Here is an 18,011-nt window from a genome sequence, read left to right on the forward strand (position 1 = left end):
ATAATAAACCTGTCGCCAGCCAACCCCAGGTCTTTCCCTCCCCCGCTACCAATCTGGTTAATTAGACTACTCAAGAGCTTTGGAATAAAAAACAACAACACATAAATACATAAATGGATAATCAAAACTATTTAACATATTATATACAACAAAAGGCCACTAAGGTATGATCAGGATGCCAATGGACCTTTATATACAATTGATGGCTATGACAATTCAAATGAAAATGATTTAAAATAACTCTGAAAAACATCTGAAAGGAACAGTATACCCCTTTAATCTAAAAAAAACAGAACCCTCCAGCAGATGTGAGCAAAACATTCTGACACAGTCAAAGAAGTCTCAGAGAAGGAACATTTTTCTGAAGTTCTGCATTTTTCAAGGGAAAAATAAGATAAAATCCAGAAGAAAATGTTATTTTTGGCTTTTTGAGGTGCTGGATGTATGCAGATGCCAGATTGTGGAGGTGCAGGGAAGCAATACTGGTGAAAAGGTTTTCTGAAATAGTGTCTGTGATCTGTGAGTACAAACACTGCCGAACATACAACAGCATCTGAAACATACAGGTACTTTGCGCATCATTTAAGGCCAGATAACCTGTACTACTGAATTCAGTTCCTTTCAAAGGAGACAACAGTTTTACAAGATCACAGATGAACCGTGTTATCCGGATGTATAATACTGTATGTAATTGTATAGTTTTCTGTGTTATAGGCTTCCAAAAATTGTGTGTGCAATTAAGACAAATGCAAAAATGTAATAAGGCCATCAAATCAGGTATGGTCTGCGGTAGGCACGTGGCTGAATACTTTCACACTAATACATGCTATGCCACATTTTTTTTTTTACGTTCGCAGGCCAGAAAGATCGGGGACACTGTTCCTTTAATTGTACAAGGAAGTAAACATTGTGCACCTCCCACGTCTTCAACACTTATAAAAAGACGTACTGAAGCTCTCCAATTCACAAATGCATTTTATCTGCCCAGCAAAACAAAGGCAAACAACAAATAAAACAATAATGATAATAAAGGTTATTCTGGAAATAAGGCTAGCTTATTGCATAGTACTTAAACACAGTGTTACAAGCACTTCCATTAAGCATGAGCTGTGCTGGGTTCAAAAGTCACTGCTGGACCTCACTGCTCCAACCACACTCATGTGCCAGAATCAGCACCCCCTCACTCTTCTACACATCACAGTGAGGGTGGGAACTCTGAGCTCTGAAACAATAACCCATCTCCGGAGTTCATGTGAGAAATCTCTCTTTTTTTTTTTAACATGGATGTCAGAATGTTTTAATTGGACCCGGTTTTGTTGGTGCTCTCATGCTGTTTCTGTTGTGAATGACTGAATATGTTCAGTTGTGACTCTCTGCCTGCTCTTTCCCTCAGGTTAGTTAGACAACCAGGGAAATACGGGGATTAACTATGGTTTGAATACAAGGATGGTGAGGCAGATCACTCCGTGGAGGCCAGCAGGGGGCAGCAGAGAGTTGGGCCCGGTCAGTGCTGATGAACGGAGCACAGCTGTAACACTGCGTCGTATGCTTGTGAAGCAGGAGTTATTCCCCCATTCCTGTGGGAACAGAAACGTTAAGCACCAATACTCGCAGTGTGTGGAAGTCAAACTCAGAGTCACCGGGTTTCAGGGGGGCACTGGATCCCCCTCTCTCCCTCTGTCTGGGGGTGGTGATCAGGGTAGAAGGTGAGAGGGTGGGCAGAGGGGGTCGGGTGGGCGTGGTGGGGGGATTGGGGGGTGGCGGTCATCAGCTGATGGAGCCGTCCCCGTCGCCGTCCCGCTCCAGCTCGTCCTGAATTTCGTCAGTGTTCCCTGAGTCGCTGCTGGCCACCGAACTGAAAGACGGAGAGTTTCTGCGTTGGGGATCAGAGATGACAGGGAGAGACGAGTCACACAGGCATGGTGCACACAGCCAAAGGGCCAGTTCCACTCGAGACTTTATTCAAGCCAGGAGGGCTCATGCAGAATTGCTCTTTTTATTTGCTGCATTTGATTGAGAACAACACCAACTGCCTTTACCTGGATGAGCTTTTCTCTGAAAAAATACCCACAGTGCACCTAACAATTATCATTTAACCTAATTGAATCTTGAAATAAATTCAAACCTTGCAGGAAAAGTCTGTACATATCTGAAAATGACCCCAAGGGAAAATGTCTCAAAGGAAATGCCTTGAAGGACACATGCCAAGCACTTTTCCTAGTTCTTATTCTCTCACGTGACCCCAGACACCTTATAAAAGCTCAGACTCATCTTAACTGTGAAAGACACACGCTCCACCTGCTCGCTCAGGCCTGGTGTGAACTCACCTGCCCGTTCCCCCTGACCTCTTTATGAGTCTCCTGCAGGTCTCCATCTGCACATCCAGACCCCTCTTCATCGAGCACATCTCCATGTACTCATGCAGGTGCCTGTTCATGTCACTCTTGGCTGTGGCCAGCTCCATCTGAGAGAAGAAAAAAATAGAAACAGAGGGAGAAAGACAGGGAGAGAAGGAAAGAGGGAGATATTAAAGATTTCTGCATGATACTGTCTTGGAAACACTGTGGCTCACTAGCATTCTTTACACTCACCAGCCACCCCCCGGCGCACACACACACACACACACACACACACACACACACACACACACACACACACACACACACACACACACACACACACACACACACACACACACACACATACACACACTGCTTCCAGGGCTCACCTCGATCTGACCGATTGTTTTCTGGTATTCCTGTTCTCTGGACTTGAAGAGCGACTCTGTCTCATCGATCAGACTTCCTAAGCTTCCATCCTGGGACACCTTGGAGAAGACAATATGGCACCATCTTCACATCAAAGAGTTATTATTTTACAGGCATTTCATAACTCAACCATTATTCATGATTGCAGTCATTTGTTAGAAATCATTCTGAACTGCCTCCGTGCAGGTTTACGCCTGTTGCCATGGCACCCAGTGCGTTAATTGAGACGGTGCAGTTGTGCAGGTGTGCTGGTGTGCAGGTGTGCAGGTGAGCAGGTGTGAGGACTCACAGGCTCCAGCGCCTCCCCCTGGCAGTCGCCGGTGCAGGCGGGCATGGGAATGGCCGCGGGGGTGTTGTAGTTGGTGAAATCCTCCCACAGCAGCAGGGTCTCCTCGTTCTCCTCCCACGTCAGGCTGTCACAGTCGTCATCAAAGTCAAAAGTCTCTCGCCTGGCAACAAAGGAATTATCTAAGCATGTTCTGTGAGTAAAAGAGACAGAGGAGAGGAAGAGAGAGGCAGACAGCGGGCAGAAAGAGAGACAGACGGGGAGGAGAGAAGGACAAGGGGAAGAACAACACAATGGCCACAATATTCAGGAGACACACACAGACAGAGGGGGTGAGAGAAAGAAAGAGTGTGAGAGACAGAAAGAGAGAGAAAACAGAATTGACAGATCAAGTTCAGAAAAACACAGGAAAACATGCACTGCAGGGTGACATACCATCCCTCCACCATTTCACTGGCTCCTTTCCTCTCACATTTACAGAGAGCAAATGAGAAGCATAACTCTGTTATATCACAACACAACTGATGAGTGACACATTGACTATTACAATCAGCTACTTATTACAGAGTCAAGTCAACATGGATTATTACATTCCCATGACTTTAGGATAAACTATTCAAAATGATAAAGCCACAAAGAAAGCATCTTACTCTCAAATAATCCCTAATTTAGATTTATGTTTTGTCACCTTACATAAATTATGTCTATTTTCCACCTTATAATGCCACCAAGTCAGTATAGTTCACCAGACAGCCAGTAGGTGGCACTACAGGATCAATGTATGACGTGAATCACGTTCAGCAATGGAAACGGCTTCCCTGCACAGCAGTGTGTGTCAGCCCGAGGCAGCGGTGCCCGGTGCGGTCAGACAGGTGACAGGTGTAAACTCTGTTCCCGCGCTGTCGGAGGGGCCTCTCGGACAGAGCAAGGAGAGCGCACACACTCACAGCTGGTTGAGCATTCGCTTCATCTCATCGGTGATGTTCAGTGATCCCGGAACCTCCTCCTCCGAGTTGCTGGGGTCCGCGTCCATCTCTGAGCTCTCCTCGTCCGACACGGCCTTGCGCTCCTTCTTCCTGCACGCCACCGCCCCCTGGAGCCCAGAGACAGCCACTGCACTCATCAGCCACTTTGTATGCATGAGCAAACACAATCACAGCATCAACATAGTGAGAAAAATAATCCCATGATACACAGCTTGTTGTGGACTGTTGTGTTTTTCCTTATTCCTCTTAGTATTCAGCACAGCAACTTCAAAAGCTCTGGAACTTGCCTTGGGTAAGGGTGTCTTCCAAACACATAAATGATAATTACACCTGGGAAACAACCTACTCAGTATAATTAATGCTATGCAGATCAAACAACCGCACCCAAAAATGCACAGATCCAGCAGATCATCTGCATACAACACCACTCTGGCTGCAGTCAGTATTTATCCAGGTAGAGCCGAGGTTCTCTATACTTTAAATGAATTAACATTTTGGTTAGAATCAGTGAGCACTGCCACTCCCTCAGCAGGACACAGTGATTCCGCCATTTACTGTGGCCAGCAGTGACCAGTCCTGCCCCAGCAATGTGAACCAGCCATGGTGCAAACATGAGAGCCACCGCACCAGCAGAAATACTGTATGCATGCGTGGGAATCTGTGTGTGTGTGTGTGTGTGTGTGTGTGTGTATGTGTGCATGTGTGTGTGTGTGTGTGTGTGTGTGTGTGTGTGTGTGTGTGTGTGTATGTATGGCAGTGTGTGTGTGCGCGTGTGTGTGTGTGTGTATGTATGGCAGTGTGTGTGTGCGTGTGTGTGTGTGTGTATGTATGGCAGTGTGTGTGTGCGTGTGTGTGTCTGGGTGTGCATGTGTGTGTGTGTGTGTGTGTGTATGTGTGGCAGTGTGTGTGTGCGTGTGTGTGTGCCTGTGTGTGTGTATGTGTGTTTGTGTGTGCGTGTGTGTGTGCTTGTTCATCGGCTGCCCTTCACAGAGCAGAGGGAGGTCAGTGGAGAGCTGGGCGTGGCTGCGGTGGAGATGTGCAGCTGGAGAGCATGTCATTTCGAGGGAGCGAGGGAGTTCGCTCTGCATTACTGTGACATCACTGTGACATTACTGTAACCCCCAGCTACATCTGCATGTGAAAACTGTACATTTCTCACACACTTATCATTCCTTAATCTCTTCAAGGTAGTAAGCATGTGCACACAGTAAGCTTGTGCATGAAAAAAAACAACACCAATGGCACAATCGTCTCCTCTCCCTCCTCACTAATGCAACATCTGTCAGGATGCACCGCATATGCAGCGACACGTCAGCGTGGAGAGCTGATCTGAGTACAGTTAATCTGCCCCTGTGTCTTCTCACGCGTGTCTCCCGGAGGACGCAGCGTGTGCCCGGGTTCGAAGCCGTGTACCGACCCGGTTCTGCTCCGGCGGGGCCCGGGACGGGCTGACGTTGAACATCTTGGACATGTCCTCGGAGTTTCGCTGCTGCGCCACGTCGCACAGCTTGGCCGTGATGTCGATCCGCCGGCAGATGTCCATGTCCACCTTCATGGCCTTCTCCTGGATCTTGCTGTCCAGGTCGGACATTTGCTGTAGGAGCAGGAGCAGTGAGGGAGATGAGCAGCTCGGTTTCCACTACAATCACCGCCAATTTTATGGAGCGTTAAAAACAATCACTTCCCCCATCCAGACAGCTGTTTACATTCAATTTGCTTTGTTGGGAAAAGGTGGCACTGAGTGATTTGAGCAAGCCCCACATTTTCAGGTTAGAAATGACTTGAGCTAATGATTTGTACAAGAGAGTGGTGAATGTTGTAACGCAAAGGATTCACACAAATCCTGGCTAACAGGAACACAGCTAGGAGGAGGCGGACACTGATTAAGTACAGTAACTCTACAGTTACTCTACAACGGGTGGTCCTCACTCACACCCAATCACAAGTCAGCTAATCCAGTCACATGCTTACGACCACAACACGGGCACATCTGTGATTGGACCGTGACAGACCAGGCCCCGTCCTAGTAAATTGTACTAGAGGGAAAGAGCCGAAGGGGAGAAAGAGATTTTGAACATCAATATATCAAATTTTCCGACCTCAGCAGAATCCCTCACTCTGACGCAAGACTGGAGAAACAGTCGGTAAATGGTGGTAGCAGATGCTCAGCACACCGGACACACCATGCGCTGTGTCCGCAGGGCTGTTCAGAAACCCTCCCATCCCTGTTGCTTTTGGCACAGCTGCATTCCATGCACCTAGTGGACCGCAGCTTGCAGAACAGGTCCAAAAGCAACCGCGAGGCACACTCGCGTACGCGTTCCACGGCGGCTGACCCGTGGGAGCGCTGTTTCAAAGCGGTCGCCGCGGTCAGACTCGCCGCGGTCGCTACCAGGGTTCTGAAACAGCGTCACTTCACACGAGGATTCCAGGCCCCGCGGCGGGTACCAGAATGCACAAACAACATAATCATGAACAACGAGTTGGTCTACTGTGGAACAGACACACCCGACACTGAAACCAGCAGGGAGAGGATACTGCACAAGGAAGAAGGCAGGGGAGGGGAGGGGAGGACACCACAGGCTGCACCACAGAGCCTTACCCTCCTACTGGAGCAGGGACACCTTGCTTTTGGGATATTTCGGTTAGTCAATAGTTCTAGAAAGCCTACAGGTGGCCTACAGGTAGCCGAAAGCTGTTCCACACTAGTTTAGGGAGGGGGGGGGTAGCGTTGGGGGGGTGGGGCTCTTACTTTCAGCTCCAAGTTCTTTCTGATGGCCTCTACTGGGCTTAACCGGGGGCCCTTAGCAAGCCACGGTGGTCGACGGACTCCCTTCGAGTGAGCAACGACAGAACAGACCATGTCTGAGGAAATATCCCAACTCTGGGTGTTCACCGTACCACAGCAATTCAACATGGAGCAAGACTGTACTGAAGAAAGGAGCAAGGGACACTGCTGGCCTTCAATTAGACATGGCAGGAGCTGTCTGCAGCACCCAGGAACAGAAAAAAAAAAACGTACGCGAGTGACCTGTACGAACTGGAGAGGGCAAGGAGTACCAAATCACTGCCACGAAAGAGAAGAGCAGGGCAGCTCGTCGGGCCTTCGTCGGGGAACTGGCCCTGCGTTCGCCCTGGACCGCAGGCCAGCTGCGGTTTATTGCCTCAGGCCGTTCAGAGCCGAGTTCAGAGAGCAGGAGAGAACAATAGAGGAGCCGTGCAGAGCGGTTCCTCAGATCTGCCCTTTATCTGCCTGTACTATTCCGCTGATCCCTCTGAGCCCAGAGGCATTCGCAAAATGCCTTTTTTTTCCAAGAGCAGCAAGGTTTGAATGTTTTTTTTGGATGCTGTAGGAAAGAAAAAAAATAACAACCCAAATATGGAGGACGCGGTGCTTAGCCCAGCAGGGAGCCACTCAGTGCCAGGGCTGGTGTTCAGATGGAATGAGCCAGGCACCCATCCAGGCAGACGCTGAACCAGGCCACACGCACATCCAACAGCACAGAAACATCCATCATATTTTTTGTGTGGATGGAGAACGAGGGGTTCTGGGGCCTAAATAGATCAGTTCAATTAAAGTAAAAGGCTTTCTGAATCATTATCTGAAGGTCTGAATGGTCTGCTCGGCCAGTTACCAGGAGGATCTCTTAGGTGTTTCAGGAGTGGGAGGGGTGGATGGTGTGTGTGTGTGTGTGTGTGTGTGTGTGTGTGTGTGTGTGTGTGTGTGTGTGTGTGTGTGTGTTGGGGGGGAGGGGGGGGGTGAAGTAACTCACGTCAGTCATCAGACTCTTGAAAACCACGAGCTCTGCCTTCAGTCGCTCCACCTTGTCATTCAGCTCGTCCTGGATGAGTTCGGACTCCTGAGCATTCTGAGGGGAGGGGCACACCAGACACCGGGTCAGAACCACACCCTAGAGCTCCGCCCACCCTCTCAGGACAGCTTCTGATCACTCTGGTTCTGCCCAGGTAACAGACACCTGGCTCTGCTTTAAGACACTGCGCTGGTAAATACTGCAGTTTCACATCTTACCGAAAGGGCAGCGTATGATTGGGTGTCAATGGATGACATGTGACATCAGCGAGGGAGGGTGGCACTGTGGTGAGCAGCTGGGTTTATAACCTGGAGGTTGCACTTCAAAGGGGACTGTAGTGCCTTTGTGCAAACTGCCTAATCTTAACTTATCCTGTAGATATCCAGCTGTACAAATAGATAATGCTTCTGAACATAACCTCTGTAAAGTCACATAAAGAACACCTGTGCAAAGTACACTGCGCTAGAGCCAAGAAATTCACCAGAGCCCTCTGCACTTGAGTCCCTCTCCTCTCCTTTCCACCGCCCTGCATGCGGTCCCGGATTCTGCCAGAAATATGGGTCAGGGGTTGTGAGGTCAATGAGCCTCAGTCTGCCAGGAGCACAGCCTGAGAGCAGGAGGCGGGTTGTGGCTCTGCAGGCGGTGACATCATGGCAGCCATTTCGCTGACCCGCAGTCTGACTGAGACATGCATGTTGCTGTTTATCGATCTCCTGTAGCCTCAGCACAGGCAGATGCTGCGATACTCACCACAATAATAATTGCTGCCAACGATATTTGCTGCTACCGATCATCTTGTCATTCTTGTCATTATTGTTATGGTTGCAAGTGAGGGTAGTTTGGTACAGTGAGGATTCATGAAATCCATAATGAGTGGATATACTATCAATTACATATATCAATCACATGTCAATCATTATCTGATATAATCCAATCAAACGACTTATGCCGCACAGCAAAAAACTATGATTGGTTCAAATCATAGTGACCAAAACCAATGAGGCTCAACCTATGTAAGCTTTTCTCTCCTGTCACTATAATGATACTCATACTAGATGTAATAACAATATTAATCACTATAGTAACTATTCTTCAAATAATACTAATAAGAATACTACCACTGCTGCGACTACTACTATTACTACTTCTACTAGCAGTAATAATAACAACATAGATGGTAGTCACTCTTATTCAATATGACTTGGAGGGAATTAAAATTAAATGAAGATTATGAAATGGCAAAGAAGAGGTAACAATATGCTCAGCAGACCATCTACATGCTGCACAGAGCCATCTGACTCAAAGACAGACGCAGGGCCCTGATGCTGACAATTATGCTCAGGTTTTGTGGTCAGGGTTGGTCATCCTTCATTATGAGCATGTCCACTTTGACCAGCAGCAACATCATGTTAATGTTTAAAATGTCAGATAGTGAGGAACAGAAGGAGATATGTCCAGAGCGGGCACTATGAAGAGGGAGGGCAGGCGGTCACTTACTTCCTGAAGGGTCTCCACCATGGACTCCATCTGCTGCCGTCTGGAGAGCTCCTCCTCCCATCTGTGACAGGAGACACACACATCTGGTGAGACCCACGCCCCGGTCAGCGCGCAGAGACCCCAACAACAAGCAGCACTTCCACACCTCACAGTCTCTACTAACACAGAACCCTTCATACAATTTGGCATTAAGTTTGCAGCCCAGTGTACAAACCAGAAAACAAGAACAAAACATGGTAAATTCACAAAATATTATTTGCAGTGTTTACTTTACAATATTCACACATTTTTTTTCTCATTTTTACACATCCAAATTAATAACATCTATGAAACCCTGGATATCCCTGGATATCAGGAAGCCCTTCATCAATACTGATACGAAATAACACAAAATTTGTAATTCTAGTACTTTTTGTTGACTAACAACTACTACTTGAATCCTACAAAAGTAATCAGTTAATGATCTGACAGTGTACTAGTAATGTAATATTCTGTCTCTTCCCTAGTTTGTACAGATGCACCAATGGAAGCCAAAGACTTGGGGCAGACCTGATATCTCATGCTCCATATCTCGTTTAAAAAATCTTGGTGAAAGAGATGCAGTAATTTATTCTGGCTGGTGCAGTGGAATCTCCACAGAGGTTTGACGCAAAGCGCACAGCACTGTTATTATATAGGCTGCTGGCATTCAAGGAAACCAAGAAAACCAAGAGAAAAAATTCTTTCCATTCGGTGCAGTGGCTCAGAGGTCTGGAGGATTTAAACCAACCAACCATGGAGCTTTAAGTGGTCATGTCTGGCAAGGGGACAGAGCATTTAAAATGTGGGCAGTTCACACACCACATTCATTTCAGCAGGGAATGAAAAACCATGGCAACCTTTTGTAAAACGCTGAAATAAACATTCCAACAACATTTTTGTTTTATTAAGAAAAAATGGGACAATTACACTATTTGTTCATGAAAATAAAAACATTTTACTACCTTAAAGAACTGCAACTTTAAATTAGCACTCAGGGGAGATGAGGAAATATGATAAATAGGTTTGAAGGTGAACTAACTGCATGCTTTGCCTTTGCTGAGGTCATTACTGTTAATCACAGCCCTTTGTCACTGGGGCATCTCTCTCACTGTCTGGCTTCCACTGAGAATAGATGTAAGTGATATTGTTCTGGAGGGTGGGTGGGGAGGAGGGGGGGGGTCATTTCCTGTCACTATGGCAACACTGAAGTGAGCTCTCCCAGAGCGCTACCAAATATAGACTACCACTGCATGGATCAGACTGCTCTGATGTGGGTTATTTCTCCGTTTCTGTCATGCCAGTGACATGCCTGCCAAACGAATTAGTAAAGAGGACACTGTAGCACTTGTGCCTTGCGGGAGGAATTGTATGAAATAGTGCTTTTGAAAGAAGATAAAACTAGATTTATCTCCACAATCATGTGGAGGCTGAGATTTTGATTGCTTGTGATATTTGAGCATCCAATTCTGCCTCATTGTAATGACCTGAGGCTGAGTGTAGCCGTCCCCAATTCCCCATCCCTCCACCACCCCCTCTCCCTCCCCCCGCCCTGACAGAATAGCCCAGCTGACACAAACACTAGAGCAGGGTGCTCACACCCCCCTCTTCCTCTCAAACGCCATGGCAGCGCAAGCAGACGATAAACCACGCCGATGACATCATAAAACCGGAGGGGGCGGGAGCTGCCTCTGTCCTCTCTGCGGCCTCTGCTGTTCTGACGCTCCTGCACACGCACAGAGCGCAGCATTGGCAACAGATTAGCTTGCTCCTTAATTGCCACTTTTTTGGTAACACTGTGAATTAACATTGGCTCTCCACTGTGTAATCAGTGAAAAGCATCTCTGGCCACAAATCCCCCCCCCCCCAGACACACAGAGCCAGCGTCTGTTTCTTCCCAGCGCCGTTAAGCTAAGGCAGTAAGCACGAGTAGAGGGCTTCACAGCCGCATCACTTCCCCTGCAGGTAAAGCGCATCACTTCCTGTGCACTTCAGAGGAACGTCTGGAGACAGGCAGAGAGAGGGTGTGAAAGGGGGACAGCACTCTGCAGGAACACCTGGGTCCACAGTGACACACTTTACTGCGGTGTTTTCTGTCACAGGTGGGGTCTTGGCACAAGCATAGCGTGACTGATGAGCTCAGCCAATCACAGCCACAGAGCGGGGCTCGGCTTAAAAATACAGACCCACTCTGCGGCATCGGATTTCATTGCATTCTGCTCAACCCTGACGCAGGTGCCTCAGGCAGGGCACAGATCCAGCTCTCCAATACGTCTGACTATTTAAGTGCACCTCTTTTCTTCAGGGTGCATGCACCACCCCTCTCCCGCGTTTACGATTGATCTGGCTGCTACTACCCACGTGAGGCTGCGTGAGCACGGGTTCCGACAGCACAGCCTTGCTGTTTTTATATCCATCTTTGCAGCAGTTGTCAGGGAGTTTGAAGGCCTTCTGGGCCTTTTTTCCTAAAAGCAAAGCACTTTCAGAATAAAACTGTTATACCTCCCGGTATTAAAGCCAACTCTTTACAAGGGCAGAGAGACAGACCTGCTCCTAATTTGCCAGACACGGCTTTGGTTCAGCAGTCTGGGCAGAGTGACGCTATCAAAGCCAGCAGGACTGAAGTCCGCAGCCGCACACAGGGCACCACCGAGCTCCCTCCGGACACCACACTCCATTTCTCGAAATGCACCAGGGAATACAGAGAGGCTCCTCTTTGCAGAGGAGTCTGAATGGCTGAAGGGGCTTCCTCACAGTGCTGTCAGCAGGAAGCAGCAGGATGCAGCCCGGAAAGCAGCTGGGAGTAAGAGCTGACTAACAGTAGTCAACGCTTCTGAATCACGCTCTGGAACAGGCCTGCGAGTGATTACCCCCCAAACGAGAGCAGGCGGAGAGTTTGGGACATACACCAGAGGTAGATACTGTAGATTCACCACAACAAATACCACTGCTTTCAAGGTCAGCCAGCAGGGTCTTGAAAGCTAGATCAATATTGATACAATTCCACACTTCCGTTTCAATTATGTCTACTCAGTTGACCAGCCACCATTAGTACGCTTCTAGTTAAAAGATGACATTCTGAAATGCAGTCTTAACAAGATGTGATGTGAGCCGTGATACCCTGTCATACTGGAGGACGTCCTTGGTGAGTATGCATGACAAGTAGAGGACAGGAAAAAGGACTGAAAACTTCAGAAAATACTGACTTTTATAATACCTTCGTGATCTGAAAACTGAAAAGATTCTGGGGAAAAGTGAGTACAATATCATGCATAACTGTCTGAGTTGGAGACCAGAAACTGAAAGCTAATGAGGCATTTGTAACTTGACCTCTGACCCTGTGACCTGAGAATTGTCAGGGTTCTGGAGAACCACAGAAGGACCATATTGGTGGGGTATTAAATCTAACAGAGCAGCAAACATCTAAGGGCTATTTCACGTAGGCTGTGTCAAAAAGCCAGAAGCGGCCTTTTATGGAGGTCTTTTTTTAGAGAGAAAAACAAAATAGGATTACCTTCTGTTACCCCGCCACTGGGCAGACCTAAAAATCCAGGATAAGTACGCAACCCAGCTTTTTCATCTCAATGAAAAAAATGAAAAAGGCTTAACTTTGAACATTTGACCTGGACGTTTCGCCGGCCAATTAATTTATTCACCTTCGTGAAATAACACTCAGCACACCAATGAGTCCAAAGGATTAGGATACCGGCAACGCTAACTAAGCCCTGCAGAGACAGGGCGATTGTTCAGGAGAAACAATAGAGTGAGAGGTTTCGTGAGCGGTGATTTCAGTTCGGGAGCAGAGAGATTGTTCAGGAGGACAAAGGAGCCCTGCGGCTTGCCCCGCGGCTTGCCCCGCGGCTTGCCCCGCGGCTTGCCCTGCTAAAATCAGACCCAGATGGGCTGGGTCAGGGTGCAGAGAGAGATTTACACTCGGCTGGCAGAGGAATTCACCTCTCCGATCTGCACTGTTCTCTTTAGGGAGTCAGCGAGGGTGAAATACACACACCTCCTCACTGGACCTGCGTAAAGATGGAGGGGGCTACGCTGCAAATTTGCTTTTTTTTCCCCCCACTTAAGTTTTTGAAATGCTATTAATTGAAATCAATGTCTTCTGATGTTTTTGTGCCCATGACTGCTTAGGTCAGCCTCCTAGAGAAGCACTCTTCTAAATTTGAGTCTGCACATTTTTCATGTGGCGTCCAGAGGAAGGTTAATAATTTAAATAATTCCGATGATCAGATACATGAAACAGTTTACAGAATACAGTTTAGACCGCTTGTGTCTAAACTGCTATTTATTACTGTTGTAACATGTATTACAAATGGCTGTGGATGAACTGAAATTCTGTCACGACTGATCCCAGAAACTGATGGAATATTAAAGTCACAGCTGAGGGGCCCTTGATTGATCATCTAGAAGCATGAGAAATGAAGCCATAGGCCCTGCTCAGGTCCTCAGCACTGAGGAGCGAGTTTCACGGCTCTGAGGGCGGCCCTCTCTAGGGGCTGCCGATGACAATGACATTTGGGCTTGCGCGCTGTGTACACAGCATGTCACATCAGTCTGAACCTCGGGTCGACAGGAAAGACAGGGGCCTGTGAGGGCTTATGGGAAAAGTACCTCTCATTTAAAGTGTAAAACAAAGAGCACCTGAATAAGCCTCTCAAAGTGCAGTTTCTGTTCATTAACACTTACACATACCCCTGCGCTCTGCTTGGATGCTGAAACAGAAATGCTAAGAGACCATATGTTATTCATTACTGTGTTTGGATTGCCAAGTATTCCACACCAGGGATGAGGAATTCAGATGATACGATATCTCAAATATTCTATGGCTCCCAAGATCAAACATTCAAACAAAAACCCTGGTTTTTCCCCAAAGCCCTATATGACACTCCAGTTCTTGTAAATAATGACTTACTGTGAAGAGACCCACTCCCTCTTCCAGGTAATTAAATAAATGATATCAGTGAATTATCTTTATGCAGGCTTCTAATGCTTCTTCATTAATGTTGAAGCGAAATAACACAATTCTTGTTACTGATCCAAGTAATCAATTAGGGACCTCACTAGTGAATAATCAAGTAATCAAATTAGGGACCTCACTAGTGCATATTCAAGTAATCAGTTAGGAACCTCACTAGTGAATATTCAAGTAATCAAATACCCATCCCTACTTACTGTTTCTCCTGTTGCTATTAATCTCCCACATTACTCAGGAGTCTCTGTAGCCATCACTGTATACTGCTAGATTTTACACTCAAACCCTGCCGTGACGGGCAGTGAGCAGCCATGAAAAACAGTGAGAGGCAGACTCCAGCCAGCAGAGGGATGAAGGAACAAACAGCACCAAAAGGTCAGGGTCATTCTCCTTTTTTTAGTTTTCTTCCCAGCTTTTGTTTGCCGCTGCTGGTCTCTCCCCCAGGTGTTGAGGAACTCTGCCTTTGCACAAGCATTCTCACGCCAACAAGGCAAGGGGGGGGGGCTGTGCGGAGGGGGTGCTATTCCCAGGCCACCTTTCACAATGGCAGAAGTGTACTGCCCCCTCTCTCCCTCCCCCCATTCACGGTAACACTATACCGAAGCCCCCGCGGCTCAAATCAAAAATTCCATTTAGAGAAAGCCCAGCTTCACATTTACATTAGCACAACCTCAGCAAAGCCTCATTCATAACCCGAGCTCAACTGCAGAAAGCCGGGGAAAGCTCAGTAAAAAAAACACATTCAACTTCACAATAACGCTCTGTCAGCTACAGATAATTCATAACCTTAGTTAAATGGCAGAAAACCGAGAGCACAGGAACAACAACCGCTCAAGAACGTCCCGTTTCTATGCAATTACATAACATGGCCTCTTACGGCTTCATTGTGTGCTCTGACAAACTACCATTTATTACATCAAACACAGGACAGGGGGAATTCAACTGTACACTACAATTTGGTACTGAACTGAACAGGGAACACAAAAACACATATATCACAGTCAGAATGAAGTGGGTGGGTTTATCATCAGAGCAGGGGAAATTTTAGAAGAGGGCTATTGATTTGGTGTCGGGGGGTACGGTGCACCCGTGTGATCTATGATGCCCACAGGGGGCCGTACATGTGTGGGGTGCTGACGATCGACCCGCCCTCGTCAACACGGCAGAACAGCCGATTCTGCCTGGGTGAAGCTGGGGTCTGGACTTGCTGCGCAGACAAGGCATACAACTGCTCAAGGTCAGAGCACCGTTTTCATTTTTCCTTTCTTTCTCTCTCACTCTCTCTTTCTTTCTCTCACTCTCTCTCTTTTCTCTTTTTTCCCCTGGTGCTGCACGTTCCTGGCACGGGAAGTAATAAAATTCCAGCCCCAGTCTGTCATCCGTGCGTCCAGCCTTGCCCTCCTCCATGGCCTCACTCGATTCCTCACTTTCCCATTAAATATACAGTAGCACGCCCAGCTTCCAGACATGACCGGGCCAACGGAGACTCCTGCAAACACTGCCGTTGCTAGGTTACCCAGTGAACTTCTGTGCGTCTGAACATTACTGGCCCCTCAGGAGTAAAGGAATGTTTGGCTGTTTAATCTGTGAGAAACACGGAGTCCCGTAAAAATGAGTCAGGCAGGATGCACATCCAGGTCGAGCCAGGATGATGCTCAGCGCAAACGTCAATCACAGACAACAAGAGAAAAAGGTGAGGAGAGGCGAAAGCAAATGGCTCCTGCGTAGACTCTGGTGTTAAATTCCGAGCCCCGGTGAGAAGACATTTATTTCCCCCTCTGAGAACGGTCTGAGCTGCCCAGTCTGTCCTTTTCCCACACCTTTTTACAAGGCACGATCGCGGTGAGGGAGAGAGAGAAAAGTGCAGAGGGAGGGGTGGAGGAGTGGAGGAGTGGAGGAGTGGAGGAGTACCCCCCCCTTCCCCTCCCCTGCCTGAGACGTCCTGCTGCTGCCTGAGGGGGGAGGCGTTCGATCCCCCCTGCAGAGCGGGCACAGCAGAAGCTGCCTCACTGTTCTCACGCAAGCATCCCGTCTCTTCTGCTTTGTCATGGAGGCAAACCACCGGCAGCCTGCTGATTAAAGCCAACCCAGTGCTCCTGAATTACGGCCAGTGTCAGTTTCCTCCATGGAAATTTCCTGGCCTGACAGAAGCACTAGGACAAAATATGAGCCTGTTACACAGGCATCACTGTGGCCTGTGTGCACGCTGGCACATTACAGACGGTCGGTGAAATGAGAGGAACTGGGTCAGCGGCTGACGTGATGAACTTCCGGGCTCCTCAATCCATACCAGGCTGCGAGTCATCCGAATTTATGGGTAACAGATTTTATTCAGAGAAATCTCCGGGTCACCATCTGCACAATAGCAATTTCAGCAATAATGAGAGCAGAGATGAACTAAGCAAGCAGGAAAAATGAGCAGAGGATGTGGAGAAGCTCAGTTTCACTGTGAAATAGAAATAATGAGAAAAGGCAACAGAGAAACTGAGGGGAGGTGGTATGATATAGCTGAATGGCTGGAAAAGAGGACGTTTATTTTACACTCATTTTTCCTTCAAGCACTGGCTGATTCTGGTTAACTAACTACCTAATCACTGCAGTAACTGAGCCAACTGAAAAGACTCCTCCTGGGGTAGTTATTCATGCACAGGAATTAGAGTTGGAGAAACTGGACCCCTTACAAGCCCAGACAACACACCTGCGTACAAGCTTACTCTACGGTGAGATAACGCATTCGCACAGGCAGACGAATCAAAAGTGGGCAATTCACCCAACCAATACGTGGATATGTGGATATTGACTGGTTGTCAAAATAAGGCATAAGTGGCCAACAAGAAACAGTCCTTCCCATAATTTGGGGTGGCCCACACACTTGCCTCAGTTTAGTACACTGTTATTACCATGATGTGTAGAAGGCCAGATGGAAGAGGCAGGCCTGAGGTTAGGATAAGAAGGACTCTGGCAGAGGCTACATTACTGACATGACCAATTGCCACTGAAGGAAATGTGGGTATGAGTCAGAGACTTCCTGATGAGGCAGACCGTAGCCTGAAATACACCACCACAAAAAGATGGCTTTTGCACGCCTTCAGTCTTATCTCCAAAGGATGACAGCCAACCATGACATTAAAAGGCACCTAAGATGGGTTCTGTGTGTAAATGTAAACCAGGGTAAGTGTTGGGTTGGACATACTAAGAATTTGACTTCTTGCTTTATTTATAATCACTATGTCTTGTAAGGACCATTGACATTGCTTGTCTTTGGTAGGTCTGACTGAAAACACTGAAATCTGAACATCCAAAAAATAAAATATTCCTCGGTCTCTTTCAAGATCCAATACACGTGCAGCAACTACACACAGTAACAACTGTAGGACTAGTTTTTCAGAGAACATTTAAAAGTGTCCTCTCAGAGGACAAGTAGCCAGGAGCATACACAGAACCACTAACCTGAAGCTCAGTACAGACCTCTAATGACCGATTCGGCAGAGCAGAGAGCTGGACGAGTCTAAACACAGACGCATTTAACTACAATCCGTGAAAATCATTACGTCATGCGTCTCCACTGTGTCCAATCCAGGACCGGAACATCTATTATGCAGGATCATTACAATGGAAAGAAGGCCTCCATTGCAGCAGTTATTCATTGTGGTCTCCAGG

The 18,011-nt window shown here is 47.5% G+C and overlaps 1 protein-coding gene across 3 annotated transcripts in view; it reads right to left on the reverse strand.

The window, feature by feature from the left end:
• Window positions 1-1,296: 1,296 nt before the first annotated feature.
• The window catches only part of iffo2a (intermediate filament family orphan 2a), a 32,989-nt gene continuing 16,274 nt past the window's right edge, over window positions 1,297-18,011 (reverse strand). Inside the window, exons 2-9 of one of the 3 annotated variants that reach the window (XM_036533447.1) lie at window positions 9,350-9,410; window positions 7,814-7,909; window positions 5,458-5,634; window positions 4,002-4,147; window positions 3,058-3,217; window positions 2,729-2,827; window positions 2,328-2,464; window positions 1,297-1,873 (exon numbers count right to left, since the gene is read on the reverse strand). In XM_036533447.1, the coding sequence (XP_036389340.1) occupies window positions 1,768-1,873; window positions 2,328-2,464; window positions 2,729-2,827; window positions 3,058-3,217; window positions 4,002-4,147; window positions 5,458-5,634; window positions 7,814-7,909; window positions 9,350-9,410 (982 nt within the window). In that variant the 3' untranslated portion in view covers window positions 1,297-1,767. Of the gene's footprint in view, window positions 1,874-2,327; window positions 2,465-2,728; window positions 2,828-3,057; window positions 3,248-4,001; window positions 4,148-5,457; window positions 5,635-7,813; window positions 7,910-9,349; window positions 9,411-18,011 lie in introns of all 3 variants that reach the window. The other 2 variants (XM_036533446.1, XM_036533445.1) reach the window with 2 other exon arrangements.

The sequence above is a fragment of the Megalops cyprinoides genome, chromosome 7 (assembly GCF_013368585.1).
Source record: "Megalops cyprinoides isolate fMegCyp1 chromosome 7, fMegCyp1.pri, whole genome shotgun sequence".
Lineage (NCBI taxonomy): Eukaryota > Metazoa > Chordata > Actinopteri > Elopiformes > Megalopidae > Megalops > Megalops cyprinoides.